This window comes from Chrysochloris asiatica, unplaced genomic scaffold (assembly GCF_000296735.1).
Source record: "Chrysochloris asiatica unplaced genomic scaffold, ChrAsi1.0 scaffold00025, whole genome shotgun sequence".
Lineage (NCBI taxonomy): Eukaryota > Metazoa > Chordata > Mammalia > Afrosoricida > Chrysochloridae > Chrysochloris > Chrysochloris asiatica.
The window spans coordinates 8,029,527-8,044,272 of NW_006408543.1; the positions used below are offsets into that span (position 1 = coordinate 8,029,527).

The 14,746-nt window shown below is 49.5% G+C and overlaps 1 protein-coding gene across 1 annotated transcript in view; it reads right to left on the minus strand.

Moving 5' to 3' along the window:
* WARS (tryptophanyl-tRNA synthetase) overlaps positions 1–14,746 on the minus strand; it is a 21,697-nt gene that overhangs the window by 6,252 nt on the left and 699 nt on the right. The window contains exons 2-9 of the mRNA XM_006839610.1: positions 14,522–14,599; positions 8,070–8,238; positions 6,554–6,662; positions 4,078–4,197; positions 3,421–3,603; positions 2,144–2,244; positions 1,290–1,402; positions 991–1,170 (exon numbers count right to left, since the gene is read on the minus strand). Of these exons, the coding sequence (XP_006839673.1) occupies positions 991–1,170; positions 1,290–1,402; positions 2,144–2,244; positions 3,421–3,603; positions 4,078–4,197; positions 6,554–6,662; positions 8,070–8,238; positions 14,522–14,599 (1,053 nt within the window). The remainder of the gene's footprint in view (positions 1–990; positions 1,171–1,289; positions 1,403–2,143; positions 2,245–3,420; positions 3,604–4,077; positions 4,198–6,553; positions 6,663–8,069; positions 8,239–14,521; positions 14,600–14,746) is intronic.

Consider the following 14,746-nt stretch of genomic DNA (forward strand, 5'->3'; position numbering starts at 1 on the left):
AAAAAAAAAAAAAAAGATAAAGAAGTCAAAAAAAAAGAAGTAGATGGCAGGAAAGTTGTGACAGGACACATGTTTCCTGCTGTCCACGAGAACTAGAGTGGGACTTTCCAGAAAGTCAGAGTTGGTACAGGCTCACACACAGTCCCCGTCACTCCTGCTGTCAAACACACACACACGGTACAAATGCAATGTCGGCAGCGTGGGAGACATGAGGGGCCACACCGACCTCTGTTCTTAGTGGCTTTGGTGACAAACCTCTACTGAGTACGCGCTGCATGCAGGCTGGTGCCCCGCTACCTCCCACAAGGAGAGTGGACACGGGTGCCTGAAACACACCAGCTGCTCCAAAATGGTCCAGCGCCTTTGCTTTCACACCCCTCACGTCAACCCGAACCACATAGCAACCGCTGTGACACGCTTCCAGAAAATGAGTAGGTATGAAAAGCCAAGAAATTATAAAAGAGAAAAACTACAAAATGTTATCGAATGAAAGGACACCAACAAAACAAATTCGCCTGCTCTCTGGGGACAGGTGGGGACAGTTAGGGAGGGAGCTTGTTACCTTGCACCCATGATAGTGCCTGCTGGGAGGAGGAGGCCTGTCTGTAAGTGTGGGTGCATCTGTGAGCACCCAAGTGTGTGTGGGGACATGTGTGGGAATGTGTGTGCATGCTCATGTGTGCATTTTGTATGTGTGAGTCTCCGTGAGCGTGTGCCTGTGCAGAAATACGTCTGTGTGAGTGTGTCTGGGTGTCAGCATGTGAATGTATGTGTGTGAGCCCGTGTGTGTATGTGAGCCAGGGCTTATGTGTGAGTGTGTGTCTTATTGAGTGTGTACGTGAGTGTTTATGTGAGCGTGTGCCTGTGTGTGAATATGAGCATGTGTCTATGAGAGTTTGTGTGTATTTGTGAGCATGAGTGTGTGTGTGAGTGTGTCTCTGTCTGTCTGCCTGTCTGTCTGTCGGGACGTCCCTCACTCCGCGGGGCAGCACTCACCTTGCTCTTGATCTGCTTGGCAGAATCTGTGAGGAAGATGGAGGAGTTGGGGTCGCTGGCGCTCATTTTGGTCTGGGCCCCCTGCAGAGCGGGGAAGAAGGTGGAGTGCAGCAGGGCGGGCTTCGGGTAGCCGATCCTGGGGGCCACGTCTCTGGTCATTCTGAAGTAAGGATCCTGGGGAGCCAGAGGATAGCCATGAGCAGACAGCTCTTGAGGGAAACACACCACTTCCTGTGAGCAGTGTCCTCCCTGGACCCAACCTCCCCCTGACCTGCCCCCGGGGAGGGGCTGACCTGGTCAATGGCACAGGGGATGAGGCACTGAATGTCGGTCCTGTCCTTGAAGATCTGTGGGAAGGAGTTGCTGAAGGAGGGGGCGGCCTGGATGGCAGGAAAGCTGATCTTCCCTGAGAGAGAGAAAAGAGGGTCTTCACACCCGAAACCAGCAGCAATGCATTTCATCACCTGGGGACAGTGACGGTGGCTGTCGGGTGCCACAGAGCCAGCCTGAATCGTGGTAACCTTACACAACAGAACCAAATGCTGCCGGGCCCTGCAACACCGTCAGGACAGTTAGTGTGCCGGACCACAATTCCTGGAACTCCAGTTACAGCAACACCATCAAAAGGGTTCCCCCATTCTAAAAGTTGTTGGTGTTGTTAAGTGCTGCCTAGTCGGTTCTGACCCATAACAATCCCGTACAGGGTTTCCGAGGAGCAGCTGGTGAGCTTGAAAGGCTGACCTTACAGTTCAAAGGGCTTTGCAGTCTGGGGCATTCCATTAAAGATAAGAGCCCATTTGAATTCCTTTTTATGCAGTTTCTCCCGAGCTTCCTTTTCCCCATGTCTTTGTGCTGTGATTAGAATCAGATTCAGTACTTTCCCACTTTGTAACACTGATCTTTACCTTCATGCAAAACGCAGTTGTACTGTATTTTATTTAACGGCTCTCTCACCATTGGGTCAGAGGCCCTGGTGGACAATGGTTCAGCGCTTGCCTACTGATGGGGAGTAGGCAGTCTGAACCCAGTGGCGGCTCCACAGAAGACTCTGTTCTGAGTCTCAGCCATGCTCGTCTCTCCCCCCTGAGCTTAGCCCTTGTGAGGGGCCCAGGGGAGCCCCCGCAGTAGCAGCCCTGGACTCTCTTACCAATGCAGTCGCTGTCGGTGAAGCCAAAGATGCCTTTCACCTGGTTGAATGTCACATGTTTCTGAATCTTCACCACGTTCCTGTAGAAGCCTGGGCTCATCCTGCAGGAAAAGCCAGAGTCACAGTCTGCCCAGGCGCAGTGTGGTGGTGGTGGTGGGGGCAGCCGGCAACGCCAGGATCCATGCCTGAGGCCGCTGCCACGGGTCACCAGACACACCTGGGGGCGGCCCAGTAATCACAGCTGAGTTCCCAGTTCGCCCCCATGGAGACCATCCACCTTTGAAGCCCAGGGTAGGGACTGTGGGACCATAGGATCCACTTCCGCTCTCACTGTCAGCTGGCCCTGCACAGCACTAGGCCAGGGGCGGACAAGCGGGAAGACCGCTTTAGACAGCTGACGCGCATGGGGAATCCAGAAGGTGGAGCACAAAGGACTGCTCAGCCAAAGTCTGGAGGCCTGAGTCCACCAAAGAAAGGCCTGGGCAGTCATCTATTTCTGAAAAATCAGCTATCAAAAATCGTCTGAACACATTTCCACTGTAAGTTGTGTCAACTCAATGGCAATTTACGGAGCACACAGGCTGCGTTCCTCGGAGCGCATTTGATGCAGGTCTGGGGCTCAGAAACCCTATACAGGGTCACTGTGTGTCAGAACCAACTCGATGACTCATAACAAAAGGATCTCAGTAGACATTTGCTGAATGAGTGGACAGAAATGAGATAGAAATGGGCTGAAGGGAGCTGACTCATTTCCCTGAGTTTCAGGGTCAGTAAGTGGCAGAGCCAAGAGTTGAACCAACGGAGCCTAGACCAGCCCTCTGCCATCCTGCCTTCACTGAGTGGCACTCCCTGAGACAGTAAGACACCTGCCTAAGGAAGAAAAGCCGACTCGGGCAGAGCTGAGGCCGGAAGTAAAGTGTCCGGGTTCTGGTTGGGTGCCTTCCTGCCGTCCATGCCAGGGTCAGAGTGTTTTCAAGATCAAACCACCTAGGTCGTGGTGTTGAAGTCAAGAATGCATCAAATGCAGCTGTGGGCCCTGACCACCTGACAATTGGGTCTGTTTATGCCAAAAGCAAGGCGCCTTGGTAACACAGTGGATGACAAGCTGGACTGCCAACTGCAAGGTCAGCAGTTTGAATCCACCAGTTGCTCCACAGGACAAAGATGAGACTTTCTGCTCCTATAAAGATGTGCAGCCTCAGAAACCCTTTGCAGGGTGGCTCTGAGTCGGAATCGACTCAGTGGCACACCACCACCGCCCCAAAGGCAGCTCTTACCCCATGTAGTCAAGGTCGGAGAATATGAAGGTCTTCTTGATGTCGAAGCCGCAGGCGATGATGTCCTTGGCGTTCTCTACGGCATAGCCGTGGGCCTGCTCCAGGGTCAGGTCCTTCCACAGGTACTTCTCGTCGTCCGTCATCTGGATGACCAGCGGTACGTTGAACACGTCCTGCAGCCACCTGAGACGTGGGCGAGGACAAACTGAATGTTTCTTCTTCCCTTGCAGAAGAAGGCTAGCTTGTATCAGAAAACACAGCTCCTACTGAGCAACCTGGGTTAAAACTTCCATATGCTGACAGACGCTGTGACCTCGCTGCGCTGTGGATCTGAGACCAGTGAGGATAAGGCCCCGAGGCCAGACTCCCAGCTAGCCTGACAACAGCTCTACGAAGCTGGTACCATGATGGCTCCCATTGGACAGATGCTGAAACCTCGGCTCAGAGCAGTGATGGGCCTCCAGTCTCCTGGGCAGGGACCAGGGGAGACGAGGGGCAGGTCTTCCTCCACCCACTGCAGGCCATTCCGCTAGTGTGCCAGGACTTGGTGAGCACGAGCTAGGAGGCACCACCGCCCTCATGCTTTGGCTGACAGGCAACTCCACAGCAGGACTTTCTCAACACGGCTCTTGCCAACAACATGAGAATGCTACTCACTTCGTGAAGATGAACGGGATGAGATGACCGACATGCATTGCTTCAGAAGAGGGGCCCCTGCCCGTGTACAGATAAAAGGGTTTCTTATTTTCATAGGCATCAAGAACTTGATTCATATCCCTAGAGGAAAAAGGAGGAAAGGAAATCGAGTGATCTTCCCAGAAAATTATCAAGGATCAACACTAACATAAGATCGGCAGGTCAAACCAGCCGCTTAGAGGGAAAAAAATGAGGCCTTCTGCTCCTGTACAGATTTACAGCCTCGGGGACCTTCTACAGGGTCGCTGTGAGTTGGAACTGACATGATGGCACACAACAAAAACAAAATATGAACGTGAGCTGTGTCTGGGAGACAAGGTGCTCCTGGATCGTGCGCAGGAATTTCCTGAGGCACCGATCCTGAACTGGTACTCAGAGGATGGTTTCCAGCGGGATGCACTCAGCTAGTGAGGGAGCCCACCAGCCATTTCTAGCTGAACGCCCAGTCGATTGCAACTCACAGCGACCCTAACCCTGCCTCACCGGGTTTCTGAGGATTTCGTTTTTATGGAGTCCTGGTGTGCTGCTGGAGAAGGACTAGATCACAAGGGCAGTTTGACTCACAATATCTGAGGGTCAAACTTAGCAGGTGCGTCTTGGAAACCCGACACAGGCTTGCTATGAGTTGGAACCGGCTTGAAGGCACTTACCAACAAATCTTATAGAAGCAGATTACCATATCTTTGTCCCATGAAGCAGCTGGTGGGTGCCAAGTGCCAACCTTTTGGTTAGCAGCCGAGTGATTAACCACAGCACCACCAAGCCTCCTTTGATAGTCATATAGAATCTCCTTTAAACCCCCCCAACGATCACTGATGTGGGACCATCTCAGCTGCTATGGGAAACAGTTCAGCAGTTCTACAAATTAAAACACAGAGCTGCTGTATGACTTCTAGTTAGACACCCAGAAGCATGGAAAACAGACATTCACACATAAAGTTGTACATGAATGTTCACAGTAGCATTATTCTAATCGTCAAAAGATAGAAAGAACTCAAACTGCTCATCAGGTGATGACTGAATAAACACAATGCAGTCCAGCCATAGAAGAGAGTCTTAGACATTGTTGTAAAGTGCCTTTGAGTCAGTTTCGACTCATAGTGACCTAGTATAAGGTTTTTGAGGTTGTAGATTTTTACGGGAACAGAGCGCCCCATCGTTCTCCTGCGGAGCGTTTGGTAGGTTTGAACCACCAACCTTGAGGTTAGCAGTCGAGTGCTTATCCTACAGAGCTAATGCGCTCCTGCTATTTATACATAAATAGGAATACAGTTCTGATACCTCTGACAGCATGGATGAACCTGGAAAACTTTATGCTAAATGAGAGAAGCCAAACCACAAGTTACATGATTCTATTTATAAGAAAGGCTCAGAACAGGCAAACCCACAGAGGCAGAGCTGTGGTGGCCAGGGGGAAATAGGGAACCACTGTTCAGGGTATGAGGTTTTTTTGGGGGTGCTGCAAACGAGACAGCAGTGATGGTTGAACAACTTTGTAAATAAATGCATGTGGCTTCTATGTCAGTAAGACGGCAGCCTTGACTGACACTCTGCCCCGTGGACCAGGGGGCCCTGCAGGTGGGATTGGAAGCGTTTAGGTCAATTGCCAAGTTCTACGGAGGCTGCTCTCCTGTGATCGGAGAGTGAGACTGGAAAAGAACGGCCTTTTCTCAGCCCATAAATTCATGAAAGGAGTTATCGTTAACGGCCGGCCCGACCCTGGGTAAAGGCTCCTGGGAGCAGCAGGAACATTTGGGGAACCTGCCTGTTTTTTCTGATCTTATCGGCATGAAATTGATGGTCCAAGGCAGGGACGTTGAGCTGTGTATACTCTGTTAGTTTCTCTTTTGATACTATTTGCATAGATCAAGACAATAAGAGGAAGAGGGTTGCATAATTTCAGGAAGCCTACTGTTTACTCTGTGGGAAAGGCTCAACTAGGGCAGCAATCTTGTTGCACTTTACAGCATGCAGTCTGGCACAAAGTTCATCTGTTAGGAACCCAGGCGAGCAGTTTATAAATGAAAACACAAGGGCCAGTGGGGAAGGGCGGCAGTGAACCCATGTGAGCTACTAACCAGTGGGAGGTGGGTCCCAATTTCTGACAACCACCAGCACTATCGCTTTGGAAACAGGAGGCCCCCCAACAATGTTTGCACTCAAAGCAGGCAGAGGTGGCGGTGGGAAGAGGTGAGGTGGTTTTGGAGGAGTTGAAGAAGGGGTTGAAGGAGGGGTGAGGGGAGCGGGCTGGGTGTGGGAGGAGGTGAAGGTGTAAGGGGAGGGGCTGAGGGTATGTGGGAGGAGGTAGGGGAGATGGTGAGAGGAGGAAGGGGAGATGGGAGGAGGTGGAAGGAGGTGGAAGGAAGTGGGGGAGGAGAGCTGTGGGATGAGGATAAAGGGGCTGAGGGGGTGGTGAGACACTGAGGAGCTTGCTGACCTGTGGGAGAAGAAGATACCCCTGCGCAGGAAGCGGTGGGGCTTCTGGCCAATGGCGCGCTCTATGCGGTTTACCAGCTCTTTGTCAATTTTGCTGCTTCCGAACCGGACTGGAGGGGAAAAAACAGAAAAGAGAAATGATGGCTTCTGTAGGGCAGGTAATCTGCTGAGCAAATATTACTGATACGAAGTGGACACACTAGTGTCCCAGGCCCAGTGTGGACAAACCCAGACCTCACAGGCCTCTGCTGCTGGTCCATCCACACTCTGGCCACCGAGCACAGTCAGCAAGCCAGAGGACCACCACAGAAGCAGCCCTGCCAAGCCGGGGACAGGACTCTGGTGCCCACACGCCTGTATGTAACCTAGCTCAGCCACTTTGGATAACAACTCATGCACGCGTGCATGCGTACACACACACACACACACACACACACACACACACACACACACACACACATTGTTGTTGCTAACCACGGTCGAGTCTGCTCTGACTTACAGCAACCCCGTATAAGGTTTCCCAAAGAACAGTTGGCGGGTTTGAACCTCAGTCCTTGTTAGTAGTCCAGTGCTTAGCATACAGTGCCAGGACTTAGTTCTTATATTAAGGTATACTTTGTATACCCAGAATGCATCTAGTTCAGCAACTTTGGACAAGCACACACACACAAGCTTAGTTGTTGTTATTAAGGTATAATACACACACACACTCAGTTGTTTATTAAGGTATAATTTATAGACACTGGCAAGCATAATTTTTAATCTGCTTCAACTGCTGCATTGAACTTGTATTAGTCTCACACGGATTTCCCCTTCATGATGGTCTATCCTTCAATCCAGGAAAACGACTCTGACGTAAGTGAAATATTTTAGTTTGGTTTCTTCCTCGTCTGAGAGCCAGGCCTGGACCTGTTCTTCCCTGAGCAGGGGACCGTGGAGGAAGGGCTTTATGGCTTGTCCCCACCTCCTTCTGAAGTTGATGTTGGGCTGTTTTGATCTAGAACCAACATCTCTGCATCTATGACAGACACGTGACTGCTCAGTGAGAGGGAATTTGAATGCTGCCAATGAGGACTCTTTCCACAGACCATTTTCCAAGTTCTGAATTCCTCAAAACATGCTAGAAACTTCGACTAAGCAGTCTACTATAGGTCACTGTTTTGAAATAAGTTTTATATTGTTATTTTACAAACAATCATCTAGGGATAGAGTGGAGTCCTGGTATGGTGCTGTAGGATCAGCACTGGACTGCTAACCACAAGGTCAGTGGTTCAAACCCACTGGCCACTCCCTAGAAGCCCTATACAGGGCCACTGTGAATCAGAATCAACTTCACGGCACTTACCACCACCACCACCACCGGAATAGAACGCACAGCCGAGAGCTTTTGGGATGCATTGTTTTTTCTTGGCATTTGAGCTTGACCAGAATTAGCCTGATGGACTGCAAATTACAAGCAGCCCTGGAGTGGACACCAAGGAAGGAATCTCCTCTCTTGGGGCTTGGGGGCCACCTACCGATAAGTTTGTCATAGTCGATGCCCTTTGCGCTGCTTGTCTGTACCATCCAGGGGTCCACAAAGTCCTCGTCACCTTCCGGGGCGTCCCCATGAGCCGGGTTTCCTGGAGGACACTCCGCCTGGTTCATTGTCAAAGACTCAAACTTCTGTGTCCCACGATCCATTTCCTGAACAAGGAAGTGAAGGTGAGACGTGAAAACAAACAGCTGACCTGTGCCGAGTGCCTGCTGTTATGGATAAGAAGTTCTGGCAGCGTAGTGGTTATGTGTTGGGCTGCTAACTGCAAGGTCAGCAGTTCAAATCCACCAGCCGCTCCTAGGGAGAAAGATGAGGCTTTCTGCTCCCATAAAGATTTATAGCCTTGAAAACCCTATACAGGGTCGCTGAGTCGGAACTGACTCAACGGCACATAACCAACCAAGCGCTATGGATAGGAGTCCTGGTGTGGTGCTGAACGATCAGCACTAGACGAACCTCAAGGTCGATGGTTCACGCCCACTCACTGCTCCTAGGAAACCCTGGAACCCACTCCACAGCACTTAGCACCAACACGTGTTATGGACTGCATTGCCCCTGCCTACTGTTAGGGATGGAGTCCTGGTGTGGTACTGTGGGTTAATGTGCTGGACTGCAAAGTTGGTTTGAGCCACAAGGTCAGCGGTTCAAGCTCACCAGATGCGCCTAGGAAATCCTATGCAGGGCTGCTATGGGTTGGAACTGAGTCCACAGCACTTAACAATAACGACATTGTTATGGATAGGCTGCGCCCCCTCCCCAGTACATGTCGCAATCCTAACCCCCATACCTTGGAGGGGAGCCTTGGGGGCGCAGTGGTTACCTGCTCAGCTGCCCACTAAAGGTTGGCAGTTCAGACCCACTGGCTGCTCCGCAGGACCTGGCACCCTGGAAATCCCCATGGGTCACTTCTGCTGTCTTATAGGGTTCACCATGAGTCACAATCGACTGGGGGATGCACATTGGCCTTGCTGGATGAGACCACTAAGGCAGGTGCAATCCAGTCTGCTGGCCGGGGGGACACCAGCACCCTGTGCAGACCTGTGGACAAGCACGGTACTATAGCTTCCTCAGGGCAGTACCTGAGGCTTGCTGTCATCAGGGTTGGTGCCATCAAGTCATGTGACAGAGCAGGACTGCCCCAGAGGGCTCCCTAAGCTGCCATCTTGACGGAAGCCGACTGCTAGATCTTTTCTCTGGCAGAGCCACCCAAAGGCCTTGAAGTGCCATACACTGTGTGCTCTAACTTGGCTTGAAGCTAGGGGGCACTCCGAAAGCCAAACGCTTAACCATATCCCTGCTTGAGCTGAGCTGCATTCTGCGATCAGGAACGGTGCAGGCTGAAATGCAGGCATGCCCCATCCACGCTCTTGTTCTCCAGCTAACATGGATGAGGAGACCGGAACTGAGTTTAAAAACTGACTCTCTGCATCAGTTGCCACAACCGTGAGAGCAGAAGAATTAGATGGGGCCTGGCTACCACTACCAACTGCTCTGAGACAGATCACATTAGAAGGTTCTGGGTAGAGTAGGAGAAAAATGTGGAGCAAACCCCGAAATCGTAGCACACCTTAGAATAACCAACCATCTGAGATCACAGGGGCAGCATGTACCCCAGGACCAGGTGCAGAAGGGCTGGGAAAGGAAGAGGACTGGGAACAGGCAACATAGGGAGGATGTGGAATAAGTGATGATATGTCGAGAGGACTGCAATTCGATGAGAAATGAAACACGTGTGAATCGATGAACGTACAACTGACGGACTGGTTTAAACCATACCCAATTCCCCATAAAAGCTTACACAAACACAATGATATGCTCAAAACAAAACAAAACAAAACCAGATGCAAACAACTGTATGAGAGGGTTTCAAAAGTTCATGGGTAAATTCCAAGACCTAGTCAATCCATTTTCCCGTGAACACTTGGGAGCCTCTGAGCTCCTCAACAGCTCACAGGAGGGAGGCTGCGGGCTTCAGGTGCTACTAGGAGCTCTCTGGGTTGAGAGGCTGGCTGTGTAGGTGTGGTCATTCTGGGAAAATTCAGGGAGCTGTCCCCTTATGACTTAGTACAGTTCAATTTTCAGTTTAAAAAGCTTACTCAAACTCAAAGAAGGAAAAAAGGGCCCCCTCCCTTTTCTCATACTCCTATGATCCAGTGTTAGGTTTTGAATCTTTTCACACTGTTTCCATCTCACAACCCCTGGATTCTGACTTACTCCCTAAGACAGTTTTCATGAGCGATTGTGACAGAAAGAAATGGCTTGTTTTCTGGGCCCAGTGGAGCAAGAAAGAATGCCAATGACCACCCCTACAGATGGCAGGAGACAGCTGAAGAAAAGGGCAGACAAGGCCTTCTCAGTATAGACAGGGTTACCAACGTCCCACTCACGGAAAACTCCTACTTGTACGTTAATGCTGAGTTTTTAACTGGTTCTGTCATGGATGGCAAAGAGAAAGAGGAAGAGACTGGAAGGTTTACAATTTGGGTGATGTGCCAAGGTAACAAAAATGGGAAAATCACAGGTTTAGGCTTTGGAACGAAAGACCCAGAAGAGGTGTAGTGAGCTCTTTCAGAAGCAGAAGCGATGGGATTACTGACAGGGCTGTGAAGAATCACAACCACTTAATGCAAGAGGTTGGCCGCCATCTTTGAGCAGGGCGTGGCCATCTTTGAAGCCCCGCTTTAGTGGTATGTGCCCTTACTTTGAAACGACCCCTACCAAGAACAAATCCTTCATCAGTCACTTCACTTGCTGCATGTGCAGCTTTTAAATCACTGCAAAGGCTTTGAACCTTTGCTTGTATTAAAGTACGGTTAAGTAAGAACCGTATGCACCTGTTCCCATGGACCTACAAATTCTTAAAAACACAGAAACAGTTCATGCTCGTAACCTGGGACTACTTGTATTGGTGTTCCAAATGTGCCTCAACTCTTTTGCCTAAATTGAATTTCTAAAACAGCAAATACTTCCATCACAAAACATATCTCAAGCTCAGATGCAAATTTCCTTCTGAGGTAGTTAGTCACCGTCTGCCTGTGGTGGCCCTGTGCAGCCTCTGACCAGGTGAATCGGCTGATGGCGTCTGGCTGAGATCCCACTGACGCATGCCCCAGACTGCGCGACGTCCTGCTTGCAGGGAAGGAAAACGAGCCATTATCACTAACCTATACTAACTAAAAACTTTTACTAAATATGACTCAAATTGAACGTTAAATGGACAAAAAGATCGCAGCCAACTTCTCAAAATGGACTGAAAAAGGAAGGGAGCAACATTGATTTTTCTTACTTACTTCAATGTTTAAAACAAGGCTTTCCAATCCAGTGAGCCCTATCTAGTGAATGCCTTTCTGTGAATAAGCAACTCCTTCATTTGGACATTGCTTTCCTTCAGCACAATTTACCTCCTTTAAAATGTGATGGGCTCTACCTATTGTAAAATAGACACTTGACGGGGATAAAAAGGAATGTCGGGAAACATGATTACTAAAAGCTTGTAAGCCCATCTTCAGCCTATAACTCATTGGAATACCTAAAAGGGGTTCTAGAACTTGCTCAGTGAAATAGGCTTCTTGCAGAGCCTTTGCAGTGTATAGGACCTTAGGTGTAATCCTGAGCCCCATCCAGAACCTTCTGAGGAGGGACAGTCCCAATTTAAAGGACAAGCAGACCAGCCTGGAGCAGCTAGAGGAACAGAAGATATTTCTTGAAAGAAAGACCAGCAGGAAAAATCAAAATAAAAAACCAGCAGTCTGACTAGCCACTATAAGGATAAGCAAGTGTTCGCTACAGATCCATTAAGGCAAGTAATCAAGTCCCTTCAGGAAAAACCCCTCTTCAAGACTGAAACGCGAAGGGATCACATGAGCAGGCATGCAAGCTTGTGGATGACCATATTGGTCTATTGGTGAGTGGAAGTGGGGGAAAGGCAGCAATGAAGATATGGGCTGAGTTCAACCACGTTCCATAGACTCCCGTCGACTGGGAGATGAGAGACAGAAGAGGAAGGGCTGGTTGACCGGGAGTATGGTGAGACTTGGGGACTCCTGAGCTCATGGATAAGGACAAAGTCATAGAGGGCTAGAACCGAGAATGGAGCGTCTAGCTGATATGAAGTGAGGGGAGACGTACAAGAATGCCCAAACTTGTAGATAGTACCCATTTGACTAGCTTCGATGCTTTGATGATCACAACTGGACTAGAAGGAGATAAAAAAATTTGATAAAGGAAACAATGAGATGAACTTGACCTATACTTATGGATGTAGTAGCTCAAAATACCATGGAGAGGGAAGGAGTCTTCATCCCATCCCCTCTGTATGCAGGGTTGATATGGATGGGCAACCCCGACATTGGCTACCTAAAATGGAGGGGCTATAAAGCCAGGAAGTGACTGGCTTACAAGTTTTCAAGAAGGAGTTTAATTTCAGAGTGTGTAGGGGAAGGTAGGATTCTCACTGAACAGTTTTTATTTTGTCTAGACGGGTCTTGGTGAAAGGAGATGGGGATAAGATTCTTATGATTCAATAGTAATTGTTATCATGACTAATTTCAATGGTCACAACTGTAAAGGTAGAAGTTTTATAATTAAAGGGAACGAGTAATTAATCTTACAGTCCAGGAACAGAGGACCCTAGAACCATCAAGGGAGAAGAGCATGAGCGGAATGCGGGACCCTATCCAGAGAAGTGGCAACATCAGAGATGGAAGCGGAGATGAGGACATGGAGAGAGGGAGCAGCCGAGGACTCTAGACTCATGGGAAGAGAGGGACTGGGTGTTGGTGGTCAGGAGGCAGGTTTGCAGAATGTGCCTTTTGGTTGTTTAAATGATTATATATTCCTGAGTGTTTTTGTGTACATCCTCCCAAAAAACAGAGGGAATAGAAGCAAATGCTGTTGAAAGATGATGCTCGGAGGGGACTGTAATCATTGCAAGGAAACGAAGAGTGTAAAACCGATGTTCTCCCATGTAAATTATCACTCAATTCACAATAAAAACTTAAAAAAATAAAAGAAAAGGTGATGGGCTCCCGGGGCCCAAGTGGTCCTGGTAAACTGCTGGGTGTGTCTGAGATGGTAGATACTGCCCAGCACCCCAGGACCACCTCTCTATGAAAGGCAGAAGGGGGAACGTGAACTTGGAGGAAATCGAGGTTTCGAAGGGGGCAGAAAATACTAGGAAAGTGAGTATCAAAACCTCAGAGCTAGAAGAATGATCCTGTGCTTGTGAATATAAGTACAGATTGCTACCAGGAGGAATGTTCAGAGATTAAAATTAAGCTCTTAGAAAGGAAAGTAACAGGAGAAATAAAGAACTCATTAGGAGGCCCAGAGGTTGAGGAAATATTCCTGCAAGAACAAAAGAGAAACAGAGGTAGTCTCCCTTTCTCCACCACTGTGTGAGTGTGGCTGCTGCCTTCCACCCTCACTATGTCGTTTCGTAAGACTTCCAGGATCAAGAGATTCCTGGCCAAGAAACAAAAGTGGAACTGTCCCATTCCCCAAAGGATTCAAACAAAAACTGGTGACATCAGGTACAACTCCACGAAGAGCTAGGGGAGAAGAATCAATCTGGGGCTACAGGGAGTCCCACAAGCAACACTCACAACTTACCAGCAGTGTTCTACCATATCAACTTCACTCACATTCTACCTGATCCAGATGCAGATTTCACCAGAGTCTGAAAAACTGAGCACATATTGGAAAACCTCTGGGTTTTCCCTTATTTCTATGTGTCCACATCAGAGACTGACGAATAAATACGTGAGACTTTGGGTTTGAAAAGCAAACAGGCAAAGATGTAGAAGGCAAAAGTCCACACAATGAGAAAGTCAGAGTTTCTGAGTCCAGAAAAAGAGAACAGAGCAAACAGAAGACAGAAAAGTAATAATATGACATCTGAAAATGGAGGGGTGCAGATGCCTCGTTAGAAAGGAAAACACCGATCTGATGTCTGTGAATTGAGGGGCATGAGTTCCTAGTCTAGAAGGAGCACTGAGCATCCACCCCAAGACACTGCAGAACACTGGAACCAAGAGAAGGTTCCACAGACTTCCGTAGAGGGCACACAAGGGACCAGCATCTCACGTCTCCAGCCCGAGCCTGGCAGCCAGGCGGGGGTGGAGTACCGGTGTCAGAGTTCTGACCCAGTCTGGCGGACATTTAAGCACAAGGTGAAATGAAGACTTTTAGACACCCAAGATGGCAAGAAATGACCTCTGTTGCCCTCCTTTCCTCAGGAATCATGGGAGGATTTGCTCTGCCCAAACTGACAGCAAACCAAAGCAGCCTAAGGCATAGGAGCGGGAAGTAGGGGGGTCGACAGAGAGGTGAGGGGAGCCCCCAGCGGGCAGTGAAGAGCTAGGCAGCAGGAAGTCCTGGGAGAAGATTAAATCGATATACTGGGTGCTGGGAGTGTGCTCAGAGGGGCCTCACCCAGCTGGGGGGAGCACCAGGAGACACAGAACCACTGGAACGCACCGCTGCCCCGAGCTGATTCCGACACCGAGTCACCTGTGTAGGGCAGACACGAACCGCCCTTTAGGGCTTCTGAGACAGCCTCATCTCTCTCTTGGGGAGCAACCTCATGGTGTGCAGCCCAGCGCCAAACCCGCAGCACCACCACGGTGCCTTGAGCTTCTGTGTTGTTGTGAAGTGCCA